We start from the raw sequence: 20,690 nt of genomic DNA, 5'->3' as shown, positions 1-20,690 counted from the left end.
TGCAATGTTCTGATTCTGTAATGCATTTGCTGATGGTTTGGCAGCTGCTGTGTCCCTAATGCCTGTAAAAGGATTTTTGAATTAATTTATTCTGGTGTCTTCTCTGGTATTGAATTAACACCGATGAGTTCATAACCACAATGTTTGTTTTGTCATTACAGAGCTCTAGATGAGGTCAAAGAAATGTTACATTTGTGAACTCACCAGTTCAAAACCTTTGCTTATGCAAAACTGAATTATGAATTAGTTAAAATAATATGTTGGAAAATAATGAGTATTTCCAAATAATCCCACTCCTGCTGCCAGCAGCTCTGGAGCAGATGTGGAAAAGAAAAGCCCTGAAAGACTGTGCATGGTTTGTCTCCCCTTCTGAAGCAGACCTTAGGGTTAAGGTCCCCTTCAGACTCGAGTCTCAAACATGATGGAGTTTCATGAGGAGACAATTGATGTAACTGCAGATTTGCCTTAGAACAAAATTGGGAAAAGGAAAAGGTGCAGAATGGTGCAAATTAATTAAAATCTCCACAAATCTGATGATAGTGAAAGATTTACTGCAGGCAGCTCCAGAAAAGGAATGAAGAAATCACGCCTGAGGTGCCCAGCTGGGTGAGGATTCCTGAGCAGCATCTCTTTTGGAGAATGTTTTTTCTATCGTGCTAACTGCTTTTCCCTAGAACAAGAAGGGGAATATCAGAGGGAAACTGGGACATGGACTGAAGTATTTCACAGAGTAGCTTCAGTGCCAGCTTCCTGGGGGCTGACCTGTGAACCCCCCCTGCTCGGGCAGTCATTCCCAGTCCCTGCAGTCTCTACATGGGGGAGTTGGCTGCAGTGTGATGGGCGAGGGATTCAGCCTCCCCTCTGATGTGCTGACTCTCCAAGGAACTCTGGGGGCTCTTCTGCTCCTCTTCCAGCACCTGTCAGGGAACAAGCAACCACAAGTCAGGGAAATAGAGAGGAAAGTGAAGAGCAAAGGCACACAAAAGCACAACTCAATTCACAGAGCTGAGATGAAGGAAAACACAAACTGGAGCTGATTTATTTTTGACGGGGGACAAAAAGTTTGAGATGAGGTCTTCTAAGAAGAAGGAAACAAGGAGAATCAAAACGTGGAGAAGGAAGAGGCAGCAAATCCAAATGTTTTGCCTCACTAGAGTCAAGAAGCCTTGGAGAACCAAGTAATTTCTGATTGAGATAAGGTTTAAATTTGACCCTGGGGCTATTTTGTTCTTTGATCTCACATGCTAGTTACAAATAAAAACACACACATATATATACACACATATTTATGACTCTTAAAATACTCCCCCCATAATCCCTATTATCAACTAATCATTCTTAATTGTTTTCTTTATTAACTAAACAAAATAACACAGTAATCATTCTCGGTGGTGCAAGTTTTTCCAGAAAGTCAGAAAGTGACCATAGCATGACCATGTTCTATTTCCCTGGGAAGGCAGTTGAAACTGTGCTGACTTACACCATACTGTGATTTGTCCCAATATATTTTAATGATATTAAAAGCTCTTCAGAGATAACTCCTGATAGAGAAAAAGCTGACTTTGGATTTCTTTGAGTACATGTATTGAATGCTGACATTAATGAAGTTTACCTACCGTGGCTCCTTGCTGTTGTCCTCTCTTTTCAGTGCTGTATATTGAAACTGACAATTTAATATTGGCTTCTTCATCCTCACGGACCGTCAAAATATTTAACATCTTAAAAGAAATCAGAAGAAAGACCCCTCAGCTTTCCCACAAAATGACTGCACCTTTACATGCTTGACCTGCTAACAGAGCAGATGCTGCATACAAGAGTTGTAGAATAATGTTAAACATAGATCTGTGCAAATATGTCCATGTCCTGCTGATAGATCAAGCAGATAGTAGTCTTAATTTTAGATTGCTACTGTGTATAAAATTCTTGAATGCAATTACTGATATTAACTGACAGGAAAGTTTTTCTGGAGTCACAGTTTTGGCACTATGGAAATTGCACTGATAGCTTTGGCTTATTCTTTGTCTTACATAGGATATGCAGCACAAGCAATGGGAATATTTTCTCTGTTGATACATCAAGACTGAGAAATTTGGTAAGGTAGTTCATGAGTCACAATGAACTACCTTCAAATTTCTGTGGAAAAAATGTGATTTTTTGCAAAGTTGTTCTTAATTATTACTGATATTCTGGGCTAACATAATTGAGTGTTCCCTCTGCAGCTCCTTCAGGGATTTCTCTTCCTTAAAAAAACATTAAAAGAAAGTCAGTATCTATGCCTCCATCTGAAGTAATTGCAAGAACATGGATCTATTACACCAGTCAGTGGGATTAGCAATAAAACAAAGTGTTTTATGAAGTATTTACCTACAGCTTCTCATGCAACAAGTCACTTCAGTATTTTGGATAGGGTATCTTGACAATGCCTAGCACCTAGATATAGCATTACATACAATATTCTTTATTTTGGGCCTCATTCCTGGGTGAATGGCACGTAGGCTTCCAAATGCCCCAATTCATATATTGTCATTTGCTCTCTGAAATGTTTCCTCATAGGGAAGGAAGAAAAGAGCAGGAGTAGGAAAGTATGTGACTCTCCATAAATATATTACAGCTATATCTTCACTGAACAATCCTGAGCAGCAAACATAATGATTCAGCATGGAGAGCAGCTTTGTCTTACTTTTATCACAGTTTATGCTGAGGAGGCTTTGGCAGCCAGTCAGCTGAAACTATTTCTCCACCTGATCATCTCTGTGGACACCTCCCTGTTACCTCTGCTTCAGCATCCCGGACATGGTGCTTCAGGTCCTTCTGTTCTGCTCTCAGCACCCACAGCAAGTTGTACAGATAGAGCATGTTCTTGTGTTTCTCTGGGGACCACGGCTGGAAGCAGAGAAGTAAGTGAAAAACAGCAGCACTCTGGGTGCATGGGATCAGGCACAAACTGGCACAATCCTGCTACAGCCAAGAAAGCAACACTAATTTCTGTCACTGGAACATCAAAACCATGGTCAGCATGGGTTTATCAGACTTCATTTTGATTTGGAATCCATCAGTAATGTGAGCCAGATGGCATCTCTTGCACTTTGCTGATGCTGCTGTTTTATAGTTGGAATGAAAGGAGATAAAATAGGAATGTATAGAAATAGAGATGAAAAAATGGAATTCCAGCAGTGGTGTTCTGTGTACTCTCCCCAGTGGGAAACAGAAATTAAAAAAAAAAAAAAAAAACATTAAAAAAATCCCTATTTGTAATCTCTGTTTGGTTTTTTTAAGTGTAATTATGCAGCATCACTGCAGAATTTACTGGCAGGCTTCTGCCTCTAGTTACAGACTCACACTGATGCTGTTAGCGGGGTGACCCCTCACCACAGATGAGGTCATTTGGCTTAATGGCAGCACTCCACTTCTCTTGGAACATCTTATTTAAGGCTATCTATCTACTATCTACTGTCTATCTATCTATCTATCTATCTATCTATCTATCTATCTATCTATCTATCTATCTATCTATCTATCTATCTATCTATCTATCTGCCTCAGCATCTTGCTCTGCATCTTCAAGGTAAACACTGGGAGATTTAAGGAATTACAGGACCCAAGAAGTTCATGGCAGAAACAGAGCCAGAACACAAGGGTCTGCCTTTGCTCTGTTCTCACTCTTCTAAGGGAACAACAGAGGAAATTTCAGCTTCTCTGCCATCAATCTGCACAACTGAGCCCAACAGCTGCTGAACCTGCATTTTGCAGGATCCCAGGGGATGAGGATGACCAGATCTGAGAAGATGACCTCAGGCATGGCTAGAACAAGCCTGTCATGTCACATTATGTCCTGCTCTCCCAGTGACTCCCAGCATGGCAGTGCATCTCCTGGGCTGTTGGTGGTGTCAGCCTGGAGGTGTGCAGGTGGAGGAGAGGGGCAGCATGGAATATCTCATGCTTGTAGTTTTTTCACTGACATTCCACCTTTGTGTCTTGTGGTCTTCATACCTCATATTTGACAGTGTTCTCTCTGCTCAGGACAATTTCATCTTCTCTCTTCTCCCTCCCTATTACTCTGCAGAAAACCACCTTTGAGGCAATGGTGTCATGAACCTCGAGGTGGTATGTCAGCTGGATGATATCATCTATGACCATAAAGACACGTTCCTCTACATCTTCATCAGCAGGCTTTTCTGGATTTCTGTGGAAATACTCCTTGATTTGCTAATGGAGATTGAGAAAAAGATACAGAAGCAACTTAGACAACACAAAACTGGCAAATTTAGGTAAAGGTAAAAATTGTGCTTTTCTACTTACATTTTTTGGCCAATAGTCCTACTCTTCTTGCCTGTGCCTTAAAAAACCCACCCACAAAGCTGCTTAAAGCAATACAGAACTTTCCTATTTGTGGAGCAGAGTATGCTTTCCAAGCTCCAAGTTAGCTTGGGATGCATCCCTGCCTGAGTGAACAGCAGGAAGCAAGGTATTTTGGAGAAAAGTAAAGGTTCCCACATTTCCCAACACAGAGGAGGAAAAGGTACATGTTTGGTGCTGGTCCAAAGACAGGGCACTGCATGGCTCTGTCTTGGCAGGTGAAGTGTCTGACCCACACATATTGCCAGATGTCAGATTTCCTTCTCCTCCTGTTCAGCAAACCAAACCTGACAAGAGGAAAAGGTAGATTACCTGCCTGTAACAAATCAGAGTGATGGGACAAAATTCATCAGGAACCTAAAATGATACTAGTTTGGACTCAGCACACAAAATCATTTTCCTAGTTTTGAATCTTGATAAAATTTTGTTCAAAAATCATAGTCACCTTTTTTTTTTTCTTTCCTCTGACACAGAATTTCCAAGCCTTAATTTCCTAGTTTAATTCTAGCTGCTCAATGCAGTTCCTGACAACTGGTCACACTGCAGCTCTCTGTCAGGCAAGCAACTGTGAGACACAGCAGCTGAACAACGCTTGGATGTCTCATCTGGAGCTTTGTCTCAGCCATGCCCACTGAAAATGAACTGAAGCCCCAGGCAGTATGTTTTGCATAGTTTAAATGTCACAGTGACACATATTTTTCTGTTCCATACCACTATAGGCCGGGGGTTAGCGTCAGCTGTGATGCCAGCATTCTCCATTTCCTTGTCCCTTTCGCCAAACTCTATGTGCCGCGTGTGCAGGAAGTCCTCCCGCCCCACGAAGTGCTCTGTCATCTCAGTAGCATTTTCAAAACGTTTCCAGAGGCCATCACCTCGTCCCATGTGGTAAAACTCCACCGTGTGCCCAGTCTCAGGTTCCAGTGACGTGTAGGAGTGAACTAAGGACAAATCGCACACGTTTTCAGAGTTGGCAACTGTAACACACTGAACACAAGCATGTCCAGGGGAGGCCTCATTTTCTTCAGCTTTAGCAACAGATCTGATGCAGGACTTATCCCCAGCTGTACAACACTGAGAGAACAAACAAAATCTCAAAGATAAAATTTTTGATAAAAGTAGAAATGTATCACCCTGATATACCTGATAACTGTGAATTTTTCTAATACACAGAAAACTACCTAGCTGGGGGAGCACTGCCCAGGACTGTGAACCACCAACACAATTCTCCACTCTTCACTGGAGACTATTGCATTTATCTAGGCAATTTATCTCACAAGTATCCTGTCTCCCCTCCCTTTCAGCTTTGGGCTCTTGCCACTGCTAGAAGGGAGTCATGTGAAATCAGCTGCAGTGGCTGCCCAGATAAACTGGAATACCTTTAAGACGGAGGGGATGTCCTGGCATGAAATGGTCTGTGATCAGCTGTGTTTGTTTATCCACTTCTCTCATATACAACAGGTCTTCACGGTGTTTGAACAATTCCTTCACCTCCAGTTCTTCAGTACCTGGCATGAGACAAGTCATTTTGCAACCTTAGGTCACCCTGTTGGAGGTGGCAAACTTCTGAGGAGCTCTCACTGTTTGTGCCAGCACCCTGTGCTCTTGGTACAACCTCAGTGGATATATACTGGAACTGCCCCTGTGCACAGGGGAATTTTGCACGTGAATCCTAAATCTACATTTGAGTAGATGAATTATACCCTAAGAGGGTCTATTCCTCTCCATCAGCCAGAACTAGAGTAATGAGCTCAGGAACAGAATATGGCACAGCAAAGGGCTATGGACAGGCAAGAGCAATTCCATCCCAAATGATGGTGTCAGAAGATTAAAGCATCGCATTATCCAAGAAGGCTGAGGGTAGGACACTGTATGTCCAGTTAGGAATCTGCATGGTTTCTTGGACCACCTGTTAAAAAATGTTTTCAAGTACAGAGATATCCTCAGGCTGTAGCTGCCCCTTTCTTTGGCCCCTTTTGAAACCAATGAGGAAATGAGGATAGTGACACTATCGGATCAAATAGAACCAGCCTTCCATTTCTCTGAAGACTGAAAATCCAAGCAGTGACACTGAACAGTTTCACTGGTGTATAAAACAGATTCAAACCCCTAGCAATGCTGGAAAGTTCAGGAACTTACCAGACTAAGCATGATGAAGAGTTTGAGGATATAGCAAATAATTCCCCCACAAAGGTGAAAGGAAAATAAGAAAGCACAAGGGAGACTCTGGCAGAAAGGGGACCACTTCCCCTTTCCATCAGCGTGCCCCAGGCTGTTTGCTCAGTGTGTGTGTGTGTTCATTCATCCCTCTTACGGTCTGGGTCTGCATAGACAGTGAGGCGTTCCACCAGCCCGTCTCCATTCGCGTACGCTGCCCACTTCTCCAGTTTTGCTTTATCATACAGGATCACCTTCTTCCCCCGGGAAAAGGGATTCTCATATTCTGCAGTGGGAAAGAGACATGTCAGACAAATTGACTCCTCTGTACTCAGCCCAAAAAAAAAAGAATTTAAGAGGGAAAAAAACATGATCTAAGATACATCATGCATTTGTTTATTATGTTCTGCTGGCAATAAAGCTGTTCAGACCCTGCCTGTTGTCCTTTAATGCTATAACAGTATCATAACTTTTTTCTCTCCCCAAACATGTATTTGATAATGCAGGGACAGTTCCTTGTGCATAGAAGTAACAGAAAGACCATCCCAGGCAAAATTCCCAGCTGGCAGGAAAACACTTTGTGTGTCTGTGGGGGATGAGACAGCACTGAGGGCAGCCACTTGAACCAATAGCTGTTGTGGCCTTCATCTCTTGTGCTTCACTGTTACTGTTTGATCACCCTGAAGGAAGAGCCCAGTGATACAGACAAATATCTCAAATCCACTGAAAGGTCAGCTAGGGGCAAGCAAAAGGCAAAAGAAGAATACCTACCTCTTAAAGAGACCCTAATTTGAGTTACCCATGACAGTGGCATCTCAAAGCTCCTGTCGGTTTCCCCCTCTTCCTGCTGAAACAGAAGCAGAGATTTGTGGTTTTGGCAGCATCTCTTACTGTGCCAGAAGGCATTTTGGTCCTGGTGAACCTCAGTGATCAGAGCTCAGCTCATGTGAGCATTTATGACAGCACATCCCTACTTGAGCCTGATGCAATTATCCTCTCCTGGCTACTGTTCATGCTGGCAGGGAGTGAATGTGGTAATCACCAGAATGACCAGAATATTTTATGTAGACCCTGGAGGACTCTTTGCTCCCCAGTTATGGGCACAGGCTGAGAAGAGCAGATAGCAGGAAGAAATTATTATTTGCATTCTTCTGTCCTGCTGGGCAGGTACAATTCTTGTTATATCATGCTGTCTTCTCCCAACAGGACATTTTTTACTTCTAGTACACAGCATTTTTTGTCTATTAGAGGATATGCATTATTTCTGCATTTGGTTGGCAGGTCCACCTTGCAGCCAGGAAGGGAAGGTGACCAGCACAGAAACAATGTCTACAAAAATCTCATTCTGCATTTTATTTTTTATTATTTCAAGGCCAATGCACTGGAGGCTTACAGAGATCCCAAGCCACTTATGACACCTGAAGTACCACTTGGGGTTTTGCTTCAGAAAACACCAGTACTCTTCCAGATTGAGAAGGAATCTAAAGCTGACCAGAGTAGAAGGGATCTGACCTGGAGAGGGTAGCAGGCAGGCAGATATTCACAGGCCTATGGACACACTGGTTCCATACAGGGTCCTCATGGCTCAAAAGGATCACTTGGGTCACTCACCGTGTCATTCTTGTCTTTCTTGGGTGACTCTGTGGATAACTGAGAGGGCTCATTGCTCTCTGAAAACATAACTTCCCAGCAGATAGGATCATTCAAGTCAAAGCTGAGATCCTAGGGCATACAGGAAAAACTGTTTTAGCTACAGGGCATTGTCAAGGGCCTGACACTAAACTTGACCACTGCATCAATATGTCTGTGGTGCTCTGGACCTGCCTGGGTGTCAGACACTTTAAGAACTCTAGAGATCTGGACCTCAGTGAGGTGAGCTCCTCAAACCCCTGGCTGGCTGGTAGGACCCCATAGACTGTCCATGTGCCTAGAGGTTGCAGAGCCCCTTCCTCATGGTGCCTCTTCCTCAGATGAGAGGAAGTGGGTGGAAATGCTTCTGCCTCCTTCCTCGGGCAAGTATGGGCCCAAGGGCAAGCTGATCTGACTCAGACCCTCACCTCCCAGACTTTGTGTCTGCTGGGGAATAGCTGAGGTGTGGAAGGAGCCTAATCAAGATCTTACCTGCCTTGAGCTATGCCTGACAGACCCAAAACATCCCCTGCCTCAAAAGCTGTTTTTTGAGAGGAGTGCTTAGCCAGCCTTAAAAGCTGAAACTCTGGCACTGTAGGGATTTAATAGATGTGATCTGTATTTGTATAGCCCTGGAGTAGTTCCATAGTCTATGTAATCATAGCACTTGTCCAAAACCAACACAAGGAATGGTTAAGTGGAAACTGGACCACTACTGGTGTTGGATTTCCCCAGGGCTCAGGTTAGCCCAGCTGTCCCTCACGTGCCCAGGGTGCTAAGGGCTCCCCACCTTGCAGCCTTTCCGGCAGTCCTGCATGTTCACCCAGTAGTTCTTGTGGTTCCAGATGCTCTCAATCCCAAGGAAGCACTCATCTGTGGTGCTGTGGTCATTTCCTGTGAACGGGTTGATGAAGAAGGTCTCGGGAACCTTCCTCTTCCCAGGCAGAAGCAGAACCCACGCGTGCACCCGTAAGCCATGCAGAGGGTCTCGCTTGGGCATTCCCACCTCCTGTAGCACAGAGGACAGAGCAGTAATTATTGTCATTTTACCGACACTTTAATCCAACCTAAGGGCAATCTTATCCTTTCCTCTGCCCGCTTCTAAAGAACTCCAGACTCTTAATGCTCTTTAAGAGTGAGGTAATACAGACCCAGCACATGTTCCACTGTGCTCCTGGAGGCCAAGTGCACATGGCCATGATCAAGGTCATGTCATACCCCACAGAGGAGGGTGTGAGCTCCTCTCTTTGGCCAACCATTACCTGTGTCTCAGCTCTTCTTCCTGGAGCTCACAGGAAGCTGGATCTTGTTAACTCACCGTGACCACCTCTTCTTCTCTTTCCTCCTCATGTGCAGATTCAGTTTCTTCCTCCTTCTTGGCCTTCTGCTGAAGCTCAAACTTGCTCTGTGGCTCTAAAGGGTACCTAATTCTATACTTGTTGGGATCCTCCTCTTCTGGTACCTGCAAAAGCAGGGTATTACTGTGAAACCCAGCAGAGATCAAGAGAAGGAAGTAAATGTATGGATTACAGGTAGCTCCCAGTTCCCAACACTTGGCAGTTTGCAATATTGCACCTGGTGAGCAGAAATTCAGTGAAACTAAAAAAGCCTTGTAAGGAGCTGTAGAAAATCTCACAAAAGATTCCTTTGGTGAGGTCCCTGGTATGGACTGAAACCCAGTATGGACCTGAAGCTGTTCCCCCTAGCTCAGCTCTGGAGCTTAGTGGGGATGAACAGGCTGAGCATGTGTGCTGGGCTCCTGCCTGCCCACTCACTGCAGGTCTTACCTCTGGGGGCTTCCTGAGCAGTGGGCACAGCTCCTGAGTCTGGTCCAGGGAGCACATCTCGAGGGTGGCATATCCATGCACACAGTAGGCATCATAGCCAGCCCCAATCAGCAGGGAGCACAGCAGCACAGCAAAGTCAAAGCAGTTCCCTCGCTGGTATTTCAGGATTGTGGTTGGGGAATAGAGTGAACTGGGCTTGAAAGAGAGAGATGCATGTTCACAGTGCTTGTCTTGTGGAGCTGAAACAGGCACCAGGCAGAGAGCAGGGGAGAGAAGCACTGCCCACATCCCTGGGCTCTGCACCCTTAGGGAATCTGGTATATAACATTCTTTAAAAGCCACAGACTCCAAAACTCCCCTCCAAAGTGATCTGGGGAAACTCTGACCCCAAACCTGGTGACAAATTTAACCACAGGAAGGGAAGAACATGACAAACTCATCAAACTGCTGAAAACCTAGCGCTAATCACAATCCTGGAATGGAATTTCCCTCTATCTCCTACTGTTCTGCCTACAGTACTTCCAGGCAAACACCCATAAGCTAAATTATAGTTCACAGGAGGAAACATTTCCTTCTGGCCCTCACTGGTGAGCCATAAAAAGTATCAGTACAAACATACTGCATACAGAGAGATTCTACTCCACTCAGTTCTCAGACATAACCCAAGGTGATCAAGGCAGTCTCCATCTGCTAAATGGAGATACATTCTGTGTGGTCACAAAGTGCCAGAGCTCCTCTTGAGACCCTGGGACTCTTGAGACAGCCTGTGGCTGGTGTAGATTGTTTAGGTCACCCTGTAATCCTTGCTAGCATCTTCTCATCAAGAACTTGACCCAGCTCTGGTATCATCCCTTTTTGCTAACCTAGAAATCTCCTTTCAGCCATCCCAAAATATCCCCAGGTATGGGAATAGAAATGTCTGAAAGTCCCTAAGAACAGGTCACTTGAGGCCTGTATCATCCCCTAGGGTTTAGGTGCTCCTCTGTTCCAAGGTGTTTTGGTTTTCAGAGTGGAAGCTTGTCAGCCATTGCCTCCCACAGTGCTCCAGCTGTTCATCTGGGCTGGCTGAAAGCAGGGTCTGGTCTTGAAGAAATGGAGGTTAATTACTTAAAAGGTACCACCCTGAACATGCACGGTGGGTCCAACAGAATGCACAGGGTCTGGGAAAATCAGGGGGGTGCCTAAACAGTGAGGGGATGGTGGAAGTGTCCAAGACCTTTATAACCCCAACCACTGGGACTTCCCCACTGTGTCCTGCTGAAAGGCCCTTCTGTCACCTCTGTGATTCTGTTTCTTACCGGTGCGATTGGGCTCTTGAGGGGCTCCATGATGAGATAATCACAGACAAAGCTGGCACAGCCTGACCAGTAGTACATGTCCGGGAAAGGCAGCAGGGTTGGCCTCAGTGTTGTGCTCACAAACTTCTGTAGGGCAACAAGAGGAGTTTGGCTAGCCAACAGGCCCTTGGCAGAGTCTTCTGTTCAAAGCCATCCTCAGACCACCCCTGGATGTTGCAGAGCAAATTCTGGATCTTTCTACAGCATATAAATAGCATCAATAGCACCATCATTCCTTCTCTCCTATATAAATAGCATCTGTCCAGCTGCAAGATGTGCCAGTTCTCTTCATTTTCAAGTCAGATAGCTACTGCCTTTTTTTGGTTTTTTTATCCTGCAGGTAGCTACTTAGCTACCATCTTTTTTGGCTTTTACATCCTCCAGCATTTGGGGTTTTTTTTTGCCTTCTATGATAATGATACAACAAGTTTTAGGGAAAGCTGGTACAAAGTAGAAATTCCAAGTGCCCAGGGAAACATCAGGTCCAGGACTGGACAACAGTTGTGCAGCTTGGGCCCAGAGAAAAAGCCAGAACACAAATTTCCACATTTACTCCTTCCCTGTAACTTCTGAGAAGTTCAGAATAACACCTAATTCTGGATCCATACTCCTTATCTGTGGCTGAGCCTGAGCCTTATCTATTTCATGTGTTTCTTTTCCTTTCCTTTATGTTTCTGTGGTCTCTCCTGTTTCCTACGCATCACAGTGCAGCCCATGTGGCAACATCAACATTTAAATAACTCATGGATTTGGACAGCCGGGATTCTGTGTGCCCATTGAGGGGCTGTGGGTTCAACCAGCAGGTTCCCATTCCCTATAGTCAGGAGGGAGGGCAGGAGGGGCTGCTGTTCTTTCACACATTTGGCACTGTGAAGGCAAGTGCTGCCTGTGCTGTGGCCCAGCCCCACACACCCATACCTGCACACCACACTCGTTGAGCGGGTGGATGAAGAGCGGCTTGCGCTCAGGGCACAGGTGAGTGTACTGCTGGAAGAAATGGTCAGCCAGCTGCAGCAGCTCCTTCTCCTGCTGGGAATTTGTCTTGTACGAAGATGGTAAGTGGGATGTGTCAATGGAGCTCCAGTCAAAATCACTTACATGGCAGGGGAGGCAGAGAGACACAAATAATAAGCCAGGAGCAATACAGGCAGGATGACCTGATATCAAAACACGGCAGGTAAAAAATGGGGGCCATATCCAAGGATAGGGTTTTGACATAGCCAAGCATCTCTGGAACAATGGTAAACTGACATATACCCCGAGTCTCAGGGGATCTTTATACAGGTGAATGGATGTACAATCAAATGAGTTACCTTGTCTTACTTGCACACACACACTCTTGGACAAACTCATCAGGCACAAGAAACTCGCTCACCCCCAACACTGTGCAAGGGGACCACATGTGCACCCACACGTGTGCAATCACCGTGTGGGGCCCAAAGGGAAATCTCTGCTCATCCTGGCCATGGGCAGAGACTTACGATTCAGCACTTGTGCCAGAGGTTTCCTCATCCAGGTCCTCAAGGGAATCACTGATCATCAAAGAGATCGCGTCTTCTGCTGCTTCCTCCACTTCCTCTCTCTCCTCCAGGGCCTCCATTCTGCCTGGCACTGCAGGAATGCACACTCCAGGGTGAAGTCACGGTGGGACCCAGCTGCACAGGAACAGAGAAACACATTGTGGCCGCAGTGGTTTGGTACATGAGCACGGCTGAGGCAGCCAGAACCATGAAGTAAAGGGAGGGCACTGTGTTTGGTAAATCAGTGGCCCCACGTTCCCGGACACCCCAAGCGTGGCACAGCAGGCGGAGCCTGGCTCGGTAGGACACAGCTCGTCCCCACACCCAGGCTGTGTGCTCCGTGTCCTCCCTCCTCCATCACTCCGCTGGGCACCGTGCCCGCCCCGGGGCCTTGGCAGCCGCCAAGGGCAGCGCCTGTCGGTATCGCTCCGGCGATACACGGGGGTGTTTGTGCGCCGTCCCCGCGGTCAGGCTGACCCCGAGCGGGGCACACAGCGGCCACAGCGAGCCTCAGACCTTGTCCCGCCCCGCTCCCGGCCCTGTCCCGCACCGCTCCCGGCCCTGTCCCGCCCCGCTCCCGGCCCTGTCCCGCCCGGCCGCCCCTCACCGCCGCTCCCGGCCCGGCGCGGCCCGCAGCGCTCGCCATGGCAACGGCACCGCCCGGGCACAACCGGGCACCAACCAGGACAGCCCGGGCACCAACCGGGACAGCCCGGGCACCAACCGGGCACCAACCGGGACAGCCCCGGGCACCAACCAGGACAGCCCGGGCACCAACCGGGACAACCCGGGCACCAACCGGGACACCCGGGGCACCAACCGGGACAGCCCGGGCACCAGCCGGGCACCAACCGGGACAGCCCCGGGCACCAACCAGGACAGCCCGGGCACAACCGGGACAACCCGGGCACCAACCGGGACACCCGGGGCACCAACCGGGACAGCCCGGGCACCAGCCGGGCACCAACCGGGACAGCCCCGGGCACCAACCGGGACAGCCCCGGGCACCAGCCGGGACAGCCCGGGCACCAACCGGGACAGTCCCGGGCACCAGCCGGGACAGCCCGGGCACCAACCGGGACAGCCCGGGCACCAACCGGGCACCAACCGGGACAGCCCCGGGAACCAACCGGGACACCCCGGGAACCAACCGGGACACCAACCGGGACAGCCCGGGCACCAACCGGGACAACCCCGGGAACCAACCGGGCACCAACTGGGACACCCCCGGATACCAACCGGGACAGCCCCGGGAACCAACCGGGACAGCCCCGAGAACCAACAGGGACACCCCCGGGCACCAAACGGGACACCCCGGGCACCAACCGGGACACCCCCGGGCACCAACCGGGACACCCCCGGGCACCAACCGGGACACCCTCCTCGGGACCCCCGCTCACCCCCCGCTCACCCCCTGCGCTGCCCCGGCTCCGGCAGCGCCACCAGAGCGTGCCCGGGGCCGCGGTGACAACGGGACAGCGGGACAGCGGGCGGGGAAGGAAGGGACAGCGGCCAGCCCCTGCCCGGCAGCCCGGCTGAGCCTCGCCCTCCGGAACCTGCTCCCAAACTCTCGCGTTCGGCTCTTTGAAAATAAAAGCCAGCCCCAGTCATCCCTTGTTGCAGAGGCAATTACCCAAAAAATGGCACCAAGGGATGGCAAGTCACCTTGCTCTTTTTTTTAAATTTTATTTAAAATTTTATTTTTCTTCTTATTTTCTTATTTTTTTCAGGAAAATTAATCCACAAACACCAGAGGTTTATGTCCAAAAAGGAGACAGAGGAGTCCTTTTTGCTTTATTCAAATAAAGGGAGAAGCCATGGGGCATTCCCCTGGCATCTCTCAAATTTTTGAAGGACGCCGTCTCCTTTTATCCTGTTTTCCCGTCTGCAATTCTGTCTCTCTTTCTTCATTGACTGAGGTACTTGAGAAGCACAGACTTCCCAGAACGCCTGATACCTGAGATTCCCCTCTAATGTATAACCTTCCCTTTTAATCTTTAATTCTTACAGAATTCATAGTTTTTTCCCATTGTTTTTTCATCTTCCAATAACCAATTTCATTTATCAGCAAACCTACAGTTTGTTTGTAAAAGCATATAATTTTTTCCATTCATCAATCAGTGAAATCAATCCCATTGTTTCTTCTATCTCTCAGTGCTAGTCTCATCTACCAGCAGACCCACAGCTTATTTGTAAAGACAAATCCAACATTCCTCTCATTTTCTTCTCCTTTATCATCTTTGTTTCCTTTTTTCATTCTCTTACTCTTTTTGACGTTCCTTTTTTTTCCCTTTCTATTTTTAATCCATTCATTAGACTGTAAACAGGATCAGATAATGAAAATTTCTTTTTCTGGTTTATTGTGGTTAAGAACTCAATCCTTGTGGGTGCACTATGAAACAAAGTGGGGTAGGACCCTCCATCTCTCACCAGTACTTCCCAGCAGTTCTTAAATGTCGGAAGTCAATAAAAAAGACAGATAAGGCAAATATATGTTGTGGTTCCAAAACTGTGTGTACTCAGCACCCAAAGTTCTCTGGCCTTCGCGTGTTCCTGCTGTGGTATCCGTTGTTATTGCTGCATCCAAAGCAGGTACCACAACACCAGCTGCATGCACAGACCCCAGATCCCGGAGGGTTTTGCTGATAGTCCCTGATGGGACCCTGTCAGGACTGTGAATTTGGTCAGCATCTACAATGGCTCGTTCCATGCTGGTGCATACATTTTGTCTGACCTCCGAAGGCTCTTGTGCAATCCCAAAGGCAGTTTGTTTGTGTGGGAGAGAGGGATGAGCTGTCCGAAGGAGATATAAGGCACACAGTGGGCAGCACGGAGTGTGAGGGGAAGGAACAGGGACAGTGCTGGATGGAGGAGCAGAGAGCAGCCTGGCAATGGTAAGCAGGAGGAGAACAAGGTGCTGGGGTCTCTCAGGATTGCTGCAGTGAGCAAGGAGCAGAGGGGGAATTAACTCTTCTTGTCCCTGGCAGCTGCTCAGGGTCAGTGGAAGGGGGTGCGGGTGGGCTGTGTGAGGGGGCTTTTGGCACTGGCTTTGCCCTGCTCTCAAAGCATTGCCCAGCCACCCGGCTGACTTGCATCCACATCTCTGATAAGGAGTCTGGTGTCCAGGGCTAATCCAGCACTGTGACAATAATTTCCCTAAAGAAATGCATTATCTGTACCAACAGGAGAGATTGACTTAATCTGTGTCTTTTTGACACTAGTTTTAGTAGTGTTCAAGGCTTTGGGTTTGTTTTATTATCCCGTTGTCTCCTTGTTGACTTAGTGGAATAGTGAGAATCCTTTTGCAAATCCTAACTCTCCATAAGAACTCCATAGTGGGAAAAGGGTGACTTCTTTCCTCTTTGGAGAGCCCAGACTGATGCCTCAGCTGTGCAGTTTTACTCAAATTGCCCCTGAAGTTTGGCTTTATCACTGTCAGCACATCCCTGTGAGTCCCAGGGCTGGTTTCTCCCACCTCCTTTCTGGAATAGCTGCCTGAATTCAGGATAGTGTTTGTGTTAACCTGATGGGGGGAGGCTGATCTGGCCCTTTGGGGAGGGAAATTGCTTTGGGCCATGGAACCTGGGAAATACAGTACAGAAATTATTGCACTCATGCTTGAGGATTCAGCTTTTCTGAATGACTGCAAACCTCTCCAGTGAGCATGAAAACAAATCCAAGTTATCCAGAGCCTGCTTGTTTTTCCAGGAAAGGATTGTGAGATGTTTGCTGCTGCTCTCTGTGCTCTGCCTGGCTGGCTGTGAAGGCAACAAGAGTGAGTCTCCCTGTGCTCTGTCCCTGCTGGGTCATGGATGGATAGTGTGGAATGGAAAGGGCAAACCTTCACCTGATCCATATCACATTCCTCATTCAGGGCACTGCTGAGGCTGCCTAGGAGGAACAAGAGAACAGGGCTGAGTGAGGCAGGAACTGGGGTCCAGTAGCCAGCAAAATAGGCAGAAACTGCAGGGTGTCCACCCCAGCCATGAAGGGAGTGTAATCCATGGACACAAGCACAGGTGCTGCAATGTGCCACGTGCTCCTTGGTGACAGTGACAGTGACAGGCCCCATAGCTCTGGTCCAGGTACAGCCAGGCTGAGGAGGTCTCAGCCTCCCAGCAAGCTGAGGCAGCAGGTTCTTCCTCAGATGTGTCTGCTCTGGCTCTAGGCAAGGATCTCAGCCCTTGAGAGCTGTGCAGAGCTTCCTGCAGTGGGGTGAGTTCTCTGATTTCTCCTCAAGGATATATTCTAGCTGCATTTCATCTATTTTGCCTTTCATTTGCTGCAGGTGAGCTGGAGAGCACCCATGGCCTGAGGCCAGGGGTTGCCCTCCGTGCCAAGAGGAGCCCAGATGCTTGCCTGCCAAACCCGTGCCAGCACCAGGGGCGGTGCCAGGTGACTGTGGACAGACCAGTTTGCAGCTGCAAGCCAGGCTTCACAGGGGAATTCTGCCAAGGTAGGGCTGGGAATGCTGGTGAGCCCTCCCCAGTCTGTCCCTGGGCACCAGAGGGAAGGGTGATGGGCACAGTGAGCTGGTGTTACCATTGCTCTCCACTCCTAGAGCACATCCCAGCTCCTGGGTCAGGTGCATTCTGCACCCCTAAAGCCATATCCCTGCAACATGCTGGTACAAGACCTAGCCACAGGCTATTTTCTTCTTCATCAAAAGCCTTAATTCCTTGGCTGTGCCATGGTGCAGCAGGGCATGCTGCAGGGCACAGCTACCTCACAATTTTAGAACAAGCACCAGGCACAGATACAGTGAAGCCCCTTCCAGACACTGCCTGTAAACTGTGTCTTCTTCCTCTGAAGGAGAGGGTCCCTGTCCCTCTGATGCCTTAGACAGACTGTGGGGGCTCTGTGAACAGCCTCAAAAGGGACCAGACTGTGTTAGCCAGTGTGTCTGAAGAGCCCTAGAGCAGCCTGCACCAAGGCTGGGATGAGAGGCTGCTGAGCTCAGTGGGACTGTGCCACCCTGCAGCTGGCCTGGGGCTCCTTCAGGCCCCCCCTTATTGCCATTGCAGATGGCTTTTTCCCCCAGATGTGGTGATGAAGCTGGCCTGTGAGGAAGAGCACATGAAGATGATGGTGAGGAAGGAGGTGTTTGAGTTCTTGAAAATCCCGCTGGAGCTTGTCCACTTGAAGAATAAGGCATGCAAGGTCTCAGAGAAGGAAGAAGAGGGTGAGCTGTTTTTTGCAGCCACTCTCACAGGTGAAAACCACACTGCCTGTGGATCAGTAATCCAGGTGAGGATCCATAGCTCCAAACCCAGGAGAGGAACAGACATGGTGAAGTGGGACAGCAAAGGGCAACCCCAAAGGCTTTTGCTTTTATATCTAGGTGCTAAAAATTCTCATTCCCCTTGAAAGTCTTCCCTGAGGATGTCAGAAAGTTTTTCTGCCTCCACCAAATTCCTGCTGGCAGCAAATTTTGTCTTATTTAGGAGAGCTTGGAAGTCTCATTGTGGGCTGGTAACAGCCCTCAGCTTTCTGTGGACATCCTCTGAACTCTGCAGCCCTGTCCCCTTGGTCCCTTATTCCATGGAGCAGGAAGGGTGCAGATGAAATGATGCTCCAACTCTGCATTGCACAGAAGAGCCCTGTACTCTCCTGTGTTCACTACACTGACCCAGCAGCCCCCAGACACAAGCTGAAAACCCAGCAGATATCCAGGCCTGGAGCAGCTATAGCTGAGTTGCACCTTCTGAACTCGCAGCTCTGTGTACAGCTTTACTCATGCTCTGACTTGATTTCTGTGTTGTTCCAGCAAAACAGCTCCCATGTCTCATACTCCAACATCATGGAGTCGGAGCAGGAGGCTGGCAGGGCCATGATCTCCCGCAGTTTTCAGCTGGAGGTGCACTTCTCCTGCATCTACGCCTACGAGCAGGTTGTGAGACTGCCCTTCTCTCTCACTGCTGTTGACAAGTGAGTGTCCCGTTTCACCTTGCTGCTGACATGGTGTCTTTGAGCTTGGAGAAAAGTAGATTCAGTGAGACAATTTGCAAAGGCCCTGGGGAGCCCTAGAGAGCTCTGAGAGCAATGCCAGACACTGCTGGTTTCACCTGTGCTGTGTCCTTTCCACCTCCTTGTTCAGTTTGTGAGCTCTCATCCTCTCCTCTCCTCTCAGGCTGGTACAGTTTGTGGTCAGAGAAGGACACTTCAATGTCAGCATGAGACTGTACAAGTCCCCCTCCTTCCTGGAGCCTTATCACCTGCCCAGTGTGGCTGTCCCCCTCACGGACACACTCTATGTCCTGCTGAAGATAGAGGGGCAGCACCAGCTCAAGTACTTCCTGCTGAGTGTTTTGGACTGCTGGGCCACACCGAGTGTGGATCCACACCAGGACGTGCAGCACAAGCTCATTGAGCAGGGGTGAGTGCAGTGTCCCCAGCACATGCAGTGTCCTTGCAGGACTGACACAGAAATAGTCCTGCTCAGTTCAGCCTGTGGGTGCACCCAGTCCCTGTGGGATGTGGTGTCCCAGGCTGGGATGCTCCACCTCGCTTGCCACCCACTGATCCAGCCCTCATGCCCCAGGTGTCCCCACGATGAGACAGTGACCTATCTGAATGCCATTGGAGAGAGCACTACTGCTGAGTTCAGCTTCCAGATGTTTCAGTTTGTTGGCTACTCCGAGGTGTTCCTGCACTGCCGTGTCCAGCTGTGCCTTCCTGACAGCCCAGAGCCCTGTGCCAAGGTGAGCTCCCTTGCTGGTCTGTGCTGTGCCCTGGGTGGGGGTGAGACCTCCCTTCACAGCTCTGCCTGGGGAAGGGGCTCTGCTCTGGTTTTGGGGTCTCACAAAATAAACACCTCTCGAATCAGGAGCTCAGCCCAGTGCTCTAACCCAAAGATACAAGGGGCTGAACCCACCAGAGACCTCCTTTCCTTCTTCCCTGGGAAAGGAAGGGAGATCTACAGGATGGCCCAGGTGCAGGGTGCTTCTTCCCTGCCCTCCCATCACCCTTCCTTTGGCTTTGTTGCCAGCAATGCCCCGGGCACGGGAGGAGCAGGCGGGCACTGGCAGATGACTACAACAGGATTGTGTCCTACGGGCCCATCCTCCTGCTGGCTGCTCCTTCCTCGGGAGCAGAGACCCAGCACTCCAGCACTGACCAGCAGGACCCAGCAGGTATGTATGTCCTGAGCATCAAGGTCAGTCCAGGAGATCCAAGCAGCAGCCCAGGAGCAGGGCTGAGGGCAAGCCCACCCTCAGGATCCCAAAGTACCCCCAGCTCCTGTGGCTCCTGCCCATCACAGGGGATGACCTCCCTGAATCTATCCCCAGTCAGGAGATGCCTCACCAGGGCTCAGAGCTGGCTCAGGGGACCCAGATACACAATCAATGTCTCTCCTCTTTGGCAGGACCCAGCCCCTGGCTCTCCAGGGCTCTCATCCCACTGTGTGTGCTCGCTGTGCTCACTGTGGCTGCCGCGGCCGTCAGCGTGGGGAGGAGAATGCTTTAGGAAACAGCTGTGTGCCAATAAACATGACAGGAGCAGAGAGGCTCTTGCTGTGTCTCTATGGGTGTTTTGGGGAAGGGGGTAATGGTTGGATGCAAACAGTGCTTGAAGGATGAGATGCATCACAGTGTTCCTGTTCCCTCGAGCATCTCTTGGACCTTCTCCCCTCTGAGCCCATAGCTAAACCCAGAGTATGCACCCAGGAATGGGAGAGTCCTCCCTCCTGCTTCCCTCTTCCCCACAGCCACCTGGATTGTGGGGAGATGCAAGTACCCCATTCTGGATACCTGCCCTACCAAAGCTGATCTTTGCACAGTTCTGTGCCACCCAAATGAAGGGCTGCGTTGTGCATGCACACGTGTGTGTGCACCCATCCATAGTGATTCTTCCCTTCATTCATGACATTTCTTTTCATTCATGGCAAATTGCCAGCAAGACTTTTC

General features: G+C 49.0%; 2 protein-coding genes across 2 annotated transcripts; one reads left to right on the top strand and one right to left on the bottom strand.

The window, feature by feature from the left end:
• Nucleotides 1-531: 531 nt before the first annotated feature.
• Nucleotides 532-14,265, bottom strand: DRC7 (dynein regulatory complex subunit 7). Its single transcript, XM_033070007.2, has 16 exons — nucleotides 14,195-14,265; nucleotides 12,745-12,918; nucleotides 12,182-12,356; nucleotides 11,225-11,350; nucleotides 9,927-10,121; nucleotides 9,458-9,601; nucleotides 8,930-9,148; nucleotides 8,122-8,232; nucleotides 7,282-7,357; nucleotides 6,668-6,796; nucleotides 5,733-5,861; nucleotides 5,068-5,294; nucleotides 3,991-4,206; nucleotides 2,773-2,883; nucleotides 1,617-1,718; nucleotides 532-917 (listed from the first exon to the last, which is right to left on the bottom strand). The coding sequence occupies exons 2-16, from the start codon at nucleotides 12,861-12,863 to the stop codon at nucleotides 810-812; spliced, it is 2,187 nt and encodes a 728-aa protein (XP_032925898.1). The 5' UTR covers nucleotides 12,864-12,918; nucleotides 14,195-14,265; the 3' UTR covers nucleotides 532-809.
• On the top strand, nucleotides 12,992-20,250 carry LOC117001551 (zona pellucida sperm-binding protein 1-like). Its single transcript, XM_033069974.1, has 11 exons — nucleotides 12,992-12,996; nucleotides 13,255-13,627; nucleotides 13,728-14,357; nucleotides 16,492-16,558; nucleotides 17,072-17,239; nucleotides 17,825-18,030; nucleotides 18,551-18,711; nucleotides 18,914-19,159; nucleotides 19,325-19,484; nucleotides 19,772-19,916; nucleotides 20,150-20,250. The coding sequence occupies exons 1-11, from the start codon at nucleotides 12,992-12,994 to the stop codon at nucleotides 20,248-20,250; spliced, it is 2,262 nt and encodes a 753-aa protein (XP_032925865.1).
• Nucleotides 20,251-20,690: the final 440 nt, after the last annotated feature.

The sequence above is a fragment of the Catharus ustulatus genome, chromosome 11 (assembly GCF_009819885.2).
Source record: "Catharus ustulatus isolate bCatUst1 chromosome 11, bCatUst1.pri.v2, whole genome shotgun sequence".
Taxonomy (NCBI): Eukaryota; Metazoa; Chordata; class Aves; order Passeriformes; family Turdidae; genus Catharus; species Catharus ustulatus.
Note: the sequence above shows the minus strand (reverse complement) of the source record. Positions and strands in the feature narration are given on the sequence as shown.

Excerpts from the sequence above, each read along its gene's own strand:
- LOC117001551 (XM_033069974.1), top strand. Across the intron at positions 18,712-18,913 it reads TCTCTCACTGCTGTTGACAA|GCTGGTACAGTTTGTGGTCA; the intron begins GTGAGTGTCCCG and ends CTCTCCTCTCAG. Across the intron at positions 19,917-20,149 it reads TGACCAGCAGGACCCAGCAG|GACCCAGCCCCTGGCTCTCC; the intron begins GTATGTATGTCC and ends CCTCTTTGGCAG.
- DRC7 (XM_033070007.2), bottom strand. The coding sequence starts at position 12,863 with ATGGAGGCCCTGGAGGAGAGAGAGGAAGTGGAGGAAGCAGCAGAAGAC. Across the intron at positions 2,884-3,990 it reads AGAACACTGTCAAATATGAG|CCGTGGTCCCCAGAGAAACA; the intron begins GTATGAAGACCA and ends CTCTGCTTCCAG. Across the intron at positions 918-1,616 it reads GACAACAGCAAGGAGCCACG|GTGCTGGAAGAGGAGCAGAA; the intron begins GTAGGTAAACTT and ends GTTCCCTGACAG.